At 46.3% G+C, this 7663-nt stretch overlaps 1 protein-coding gene across 2 annotated transcripts in view; it reads left to right on the top strand.

Moving 5' to 3' along the window:
• The first annotated feature begins 5364 nt into the window (after positions 1 to 5364).
• The window catches only part of LOC310776096 (uncharacterized protein), an 11486-nt gene continuing 9187 nt past the window's right edge, over positions 5365 to 7663 (top strand). For both annotated transcript variants that reach the window (XM_083636254.1, XM_083636255.1), the window contains exons 1-2: positions 5365 to 5488; positions 5860 to 6425. In XM_083636254.1, the coding sequence (XP_083492380.1) occupies positions 5386 to 5488; positions 5860 to 6425 (669 nt within the window). In that variant the 5' untranslated portion in view covers positions 5365 to 5385. The remainder of the gene's footprint in view (positions 5489 to 5859; positions 6426 to 7663) is intronic.

Here is a 7663-nt window from a genome sequence, read left to right as displayed (position 1 = left end):
AGAGGACGAGGCGGCCCACGAGGGGGACGAGTCCATCGAGAGGTGCCTGCTGTCGGAGGATCGCTGGGGCTTTCACGTGGCCTTGCCCTCGCCGGGACAGAGGAACAACTGCACCCCTCCCGCCTCCTCTCCCCTCGCCTTCGTCCCGCTGGTCAGCGAGCTGAGGCTGGGAGGAGGGCAGGTGGAGGGCTTCGTGGAGCTGACGGAGGCCCCTGCTGCGGGGCCCGTGGTGCTGGTGGTGGTGGATGGGAAAACGGACAGGGTCACTGTGAGTGTGGATGTGAACACATCCAGGAGTGGCATGGCCTCCATCACCATTGAGAGGGACTATATGAAAGGTCAGTGGGCTGCGGAGGCTCATTAGCTCAACTTTGCTCCAGTCTCCCCAAGTCAGTCTAGCATTGAGTCACAAGTCTCAAATCAAGTCTCAAGTCTAAATGTAGAACAAATCAAGAGTTCAGCATCAATGTAATATCTCAAAGAAAACTAAATATCGAAGACCTTTCAATGCAATATTGTTTTAATAGGATAAAAACTTGGGAAGTGCATCAGGAGTTTGATTTCTATCTTTTTTTTTATGAATTTCAGTCATCTCAAATATCACTTTCAATCCAAGTCGTTTACGCAATCACAAGATCTATTGTCCAGACTTTATCAACCTTTTTCAAGTAATCAAAGTACAAGTCAAAGTCCCCAGAACCCAAGTCAAGTCTCAAGTATTCTCTACATTCACCAAGTCGAGCCTCAACTTACTGTAGCACCTAACATTGTGACTCAAGTCAAAGTCATGTGACCCAAGTCCCCACCTCAGTCTAGTCATCCTTAAGTAGTCTCGCTGGCCAGCCTCCCCTCCCTACCGTGAGAAGGGTCTGGCGGCGCAGGTCTCCATTGTGGGATTGCGATGGGCGGCGCTTGGCAGCAGTGCCCTTGGAAAATACTTTCCAACAATCCAACTTGTCATTTTCAACATGTAGCAACGAGCTAGCGTGTAGGTTTCTGCCGTTAGCTTGCTAGCTAGTTAGCGTTGTTGTTTTCACTGAGGCGGCAGGGCACTCTTTACAGCGACACACAGGGAAGAGGGAGTGGAAGCCGCTCCAGCGAGACTATCCTTAAGTAACACTTTCATAATAAATGAACAGGTGATTCCAATCAAATGGCAATGAAATAGATGAAAACATGCACATCCATGGACCGAGACTTCGGGTAGGTGCTGAGACGGAAACAGTGTAACAGTGAAATAAATGCAAAAAACGCTCGCACACTAGCAGGACTGCAAACAGCCAATGAGCTGTGTGTATTGTAAAACGCCATATTGGTTGGAAATGCATGTGACATCATGGGAATACTATGGACAGGCAGATGAGTGATAGTGAACTATTGGATTAGCTCTCCTCTTAATTGAGGAAGCCCTGCAGAGTTTCAACATGCTGTGTTTCCCCTAGAAACACTTTCAGGCCTGGAGGGATTTCGAAACGTACCCCGACCGCAACGGTGGGGGCCCTCGCTGGTGACACTAAACCTTTAGCTAACCTGTTCGCATCTATGTTCGCAATGGCATCCCAAGTATCATCATACTATTATGGGATGCGATCATGCGAATAGTTGTATTATGGGATGTGCATTTCCCAGGCAATGACACACGTTGACACGTTTTGGAACAGCGCCGCACGCTGGCACAATGCTAAAAGCAAAATGCTTATAGTTTTGAATGATTTGGCATCTTCTATGACTGTCAACACTGTCAACACCAGTATTGTTGTATTGTAATAATATGCCATAAAGGTTTATTGAAACTTTGGGGAGAGCAGGGGGGAGGAATCTTATTAAAAAAAAAAAAAAAAGGCCTGGCGGGGGCGTCATTGGCCTGGCAGGCCCGCCAGGCCTGTAGAATGGTATGGGAAACACTGACATGTTTTGGTAGCCTTGCATTAACTGTCACTAAAGCTCCAGTGTCCTTGGTAGAAGAGAAATGTCCTGTGGTGTTTTCTTCTCAGGTGATGAGTCCAGGGCAGTAGCTGTTTACAGTGATGATGTTTTCTTCTCAGGTGATGAGTCCAGGGCAGTAGCTGTTTACAGTGTCCTGTGATGTTTTCTTCTCAGGTGATGAGTCCAGGGCAGTAGCTGTTTACAGTGATGATGTTTTCTTCTCAGGTGATGAGTCCAGGGCAGTAGCTGTTTACAGTGTCCTGTGATGTTTTCTTCTCAGGTGATGAGTCCAGGGCAGTAGCTGTTTACAGTGATGATGTTTCCTTCTCAGGTGATGAGTCCAGGGCAGTAGCTGTTTACAGTGATGATGTTTTCTTCTCAGGTGATGAGTCCAGGGCAGTAGCTGTTTACAGTGATGATGTTTTCTTCTCAGGTGATGAGTCCAGGGCAGTAGCTGTTCACAGTGTCCTGTGATGTTTTCTTCTCAGGTGATGAGTCCAGGACAGTAGCTGTTTACAGTGTCCTGTGATGTTTTCTTCTCAGGTGATGAGTCCAGGGCAGTAGTTGTTTACAGTGATGATGTTTTCTTCTCAGGTGATGAGTCCAGGGCAGTAGCTGTTTACAGTGTCCTGTGATGTTTTCTTCTCAGGTGATGAGTCCAGGGCAGTAGCTGTTTACAGTGATGATGTTTTCTTCTCAGGTGATGAGTCCAGGGCAGTAGCTGTTTACAGTGTCCTGTGATGTTTTCTTCTCAGGTGATGAGTCCAGGGCAGTAGCTGTTTACAGTGATGATGTTTTCTTCTCAGGAGATGAGTCCGGAGCAGTGGCTGTTTACAGTGGCAGAGCCTCAGACTTCCCAGTGGGCAGTCCGCTGAGCCAGACACAGCCTCTGGATGCATTTGTGTTTGCGGGGCCAGGGAAGCAGCCCAGTGCCAACCTCACAGAGACACTCATCCCAGGCAGACAGCCCTATCAGCTCAGCGCCAGGCAAGATACCTCTTGATACTTTAGTACAGTGATACTCAAATTGCGGCCCGCGATGGAATTGCAAAAAAAAGAACAAAAAAAACGCAACATGCCAGATACCCGCTGAATAAGGGTCCAAATGTTCATGTCATTCTGGCCAATACTCCACTTCTGTTATAGCATTTCACTCTGGAATATGGAATATCTTTCAATAATCTATGATTTAGCTGCTAAATTGTCAAATACCGCCGTCTGCTTGCTACCCAGGCACTTATGTTTGTGCTTAACCTAACTAACTTAACCTAACTAACTATCCGGTGTGCACAACATTGTCAGACTAAACTCCGGCTGACACCCCAAAAACCTACAATCCGCTACAGAAAAATGTATATTGTTTGTTTATTAACTGGCCCCTGGCCTTCTATCATTTCACGAAAGTGGCCCCCGGGCAAGTTGAGTATCCCTGCTTTAGTACATCCCACTCTTCTGATCTCACATGTTTAAAGACCGTACCGGTTTTATTGCAGCATATAGTATATACAACACATGGATCTCCTACGATGTGCAACACCAAATATCTGTATTATTATACGATGGTCTGGGTGAATACTCTTTTCCGATTGGCCGGCACTGCCGGCAGGTGTGCGTTAAAACTTTAACGCACACGTAGTCCGGCTCAAGTCTAATCACACGTTGTAAATGAATCCGCTACCCAACCTGCACAGCGGTTTAATTAAACGGCACAGCAACACCACAGGATGTGGTGACGTATGCGGACTTGATCAACGTTACCTCCCGACGTTACTCGGCTTGTATCCAAGGTTCGTCCTATTTACTGGAGCACTGAACATCGTTTTCATTGCATTGTGAATGCTTTTAATTTATATTGTTGGCAAATGACCACGGTATAAATGGGACAACCAACTCCTACAGTAGGTGTGCATTAAGTAAGGGTTAATTGTATGTAACATACAAAATAAATCAAACGGCAATGTCTAAGAATGTAACTGGCTCTTAAACTCGCACTCCAGGGAATTACGTTAAAGTCTGCGGGTCTTGTAAGACGTAAAAGGCGCGTGCCGCACTCGCTCAGAGTAGACTGAAAACCATCTGAAGCTTTCTATGTTGGAGTCCAGGTATGTTGTATACGGACGTCTCTCAGTGTGTTGCTGTTAACTGCCCATTTCGTTGTTTTCTTTTTGTTGATCTCTTTCCTCTTCGACTTGATTTGTGTCAGTGATAGAGGTAGCGCGCGCTCTTTGCAAAGCGCCTGGCTGGCTTTCTGCGAAGTTGTAAACAGAGCTGGTTTGACAGTTGACAGCTGAGAGCCCGGCTTCTGTCAGCTGACAACATCAGCAGATCTCCGAAAACTACAGATTTCTAAATAGCTGTTATTTTAATAAACTGAGCACACAGGGCTAATCTAAATAGTTACTTTGACCGACTCAATTTTTTTCTAAACTTATAAAAGTGCCATATTAACCCTTAACGGTGGTATAGAGCTCAAACGGCTCTGTCGTGATCCTGGCACATTGATATGAACGATGAACAGACCTGACTGGAACTACTTAGCTATGTGTACATTATCACTGTACATTATCACAAATTAACGGACACCCTGCAGCCAATCAGAATCGAGTATTCACCCAGACCATGGTATAAACCAGTGGTGCCCAATTTGGGGCCCGCGGGCCAAGTTTGGCCCGCACTCTGTTTGTTTTGGCCTGCCACGGATTTTGAAAAAAAAAAAAAAACAGATTTTTTTAATCCAGAATGCAACTCTGGCAAGTTATCAGATATCTGCACTGATTGCAAAGGGTGGACACGCTTTTTCATGTGGTGACTTTGTGAAACAGTGTCTGAATGTGGCTGCGGATATACTGTGTTCACTCCTATGCATCCCTGCAAATTGTCATGGCAAATTGTTTACAAAAGATGGACAATAAAGCTGATTTTCGAAGTACCTTAAGGATTTTTCAAGTTGTGAATTAAGTCAAATTTCTCAAATTACAAAGGTGGAAAATACAACTGTTTTTAACTGGGTGTTTACTGATTAAATGTTTAAGCTCCCCACAAATGCAGATGTTTTTTTAAATATATATAACCAATTGCAAATTATTACAATTACCAAACAGATAAAAAGTAGATTATTATATTGAAATGTTATTTTAGATTTAGAATATTTATTTTCTATAAAACACAATACATTTTAATGTAATTCCACAACGTTTATTTTTGGCCCTCGGCCCTCCACCCAGATTGAGTTTTGGCCCTTCATGGGAAAGAATTTGGGCACCCCTGGTATAAATGATGTTAATGCACTTGGTTCTTCACCTCCACATCGTGCATTAAAATCGTTTAACGCACACCTAGGAGTATATACCTCTTCCTTATATACCTCTTAAGTGTCAAATTGGAGCTGGTTTATTTCATTAATGTCCTCTTTATTTTTGCAGTTTGAAGGAGGGAGGCTTCTATATCAGTCGCTGTGGTATGGCCAACTGGGCCAGAGACCCTGGTGTCTTCTGGGAGGCTCCTCAAACCCCGGGCCAACCCAACCAGTGCCCCTGGCCCAAGATTTGCCCTCACAGTATTGGTGAGTGTTTGAATGTGCTTGACGACTCATATTAAGAGTTACAAGTATAAACCCTTTCATATTGATAAGAGTTATGAAAAAAGGAGCGTCCGCACACTCAAATCTGTGCAAATCTTGCACAGATTTGAGTGTGCGGACGCTCCTTTTTTCATTCATCTTGATAGTTTTAAGCTCCAGCACCTCAGCAAAGTCCGATACCGGATGAGCGGGGGTAATTTTACTATATTGATACGAGTTAAAAGTATAAACCCTTTCATATTTATAAGAGTTAAAAGTATAAAGCCCTACCTTTCATGCTTTATTATTATAATTATTATTATATTATATATATTAGAGTTAAAAGTATAAAGCCCTACCTTTCATGCTTTTAGCGAACCCAGGAGGAACAGATGCACCGCCTCACCTCCCTCCTTGGGGCCACAGTGACTTCCTGATCAACGAGCTGAACACCGACACACCGGGCTCGGCCGAGGACGGCGAGTACGTGGAGCTGTGGCACCCGTCGGGTCGCCGCGTCTCCCTGCAGGGCATCTGGCTGCTGCTGTTCAGCGGCCACAACAACAAGCCCTACCGCGAGATCAGCCTCAGCGGACACTTCACCACCGCCAAGGGCTACTTTCTGCTGGGCAGCGACAGACTGGTGCCGGCCCCGTCGCTCCGGCTGCCCCCCAACACCATTCAGAACGGACCGGACGCCGTGGCGCTCTACCGCAGCCCCTTCGGCCCGCCCTCGGCCGTGCAGGCGGGGATCCCCACCCGTGGCCTGCTGGACGCGGTGGTGTACCGGCAGAGAGGCTCAGATAAAGAGGCTCAGGAGCTGAGCGACGCTCTGACCCCAGGACAGCTCCCCCTGCTGGAGGATCCGGACGCTCTTCTAGGTGACGAGGCCCTCAGCCGCTGTGGAGGCCTGTACCCCGCCGACCTGTCTGCTTTCGCCGTGAGTGGACTTTAGAGTTGCAAGTTAAAGTTGAAGCGATAAGCCATGAGAGGCCGTGCCTTTAAAGTATTTCCTTAACGCCATATCTCAGGAACGCCTTGAGAGAATTTCTTCAAATTTAGCACAAACGTCCATTTGGATTCAAGGATGAACTGACTTCAATTTGGTGGTCAACCGTGAAAGGTCAAGGTCACTGTGACCTCACAAAATATATTTTTGGCCACAACAAACTACCTTTTATTAAATTCCTTCCAAGTCTTCACTAGATGCCAGCGTGCCGTGCGCTTCGCACACCTGTGCCCCTTCTGCCCAACCATAAGCCCATTTTATGCTTCATCTTTCGACAGATATGACGTCAGAAGAGACAGAAAAAAGTGTCTCGACACTTTTCTTTCTTGTCGCCTTCCTCATACAGATGTTGCTAGTTTCCAAGGGCACTACCGCCGCAAAAGTACTGGTCACACGGTAATGGTTGGATTTTTTTGTTTGCACCAGTAAGTCCAACAAGATGTCAAAGAAAGCTGAGAATCCACAGATTTCAATGGTATAGACGGTTTTCACTGAATTGTTTTGCTAGGGAACAGTTTGAAACCTAGCTTATTTCCTGTCAGCAATTGTATTAGCAAACACTGCAGCAGGAAGTAAGCTAGGGTCAATTTAGAATGTTTATGTTGTCAAGTTAAAACCATCTATAGGTTAAGGCGATGTCTCGTCTAATAGACGCTGGGTTAGCTGGCTCAGCCTGGCTGGGGGCGTGGTCAGGGTGGGGTAAATCTCCCGTTCTATCCATTCAGCAAAGTTAGAATTTAGCTGCTAGCCCAGCCCAGGCAGACACGATCGGGGATTTGACCACCGCAGTAAACGCACATCTGAGCAGACGTCTTGTGTTCTGCTCTAGAATCCCCAAAACGGTAGTTAGAGCCGCAACACCGTCCTTTGGTGAGTCAGCCCATTGAGATATATGGGCGGTTTTACCCCACTCACGCGCCAGCCGTATAACATTTTGTGGACGTTCCCACACTGTCTCTATTACTCTGATCACTCTACGACCAAAACTCACTGAACTAGCAGCCAAAGAAAAACATGTAACACTTACTGCATGGCAATAGTGCCCGTGGAAACTAGCGACATCTGTATATTGTCGCACAGTGATTGGCTAGAGAGACTTCCGTCAGTCGAGCGAGCAGCTTCCTCGCCGCGGGGCTCGGTGTGGGCGGAGTCAGGGCTCTGTGTCGGTG

Source organism: Poromitra crassiceps, assembly GCF_964638095.1.
Source record: "Poromitra crassiceps genome assembly, chromosome: 4".
NCBI lineage: Eukaryota > Metazoa > Chordata > Actinopteri > Beryciformes > Melamphaidae > Poromitra > Poromitra crassiceps.
This window is presented reverse-complemented; position numbering and strand designations above follow the sequence as displayed.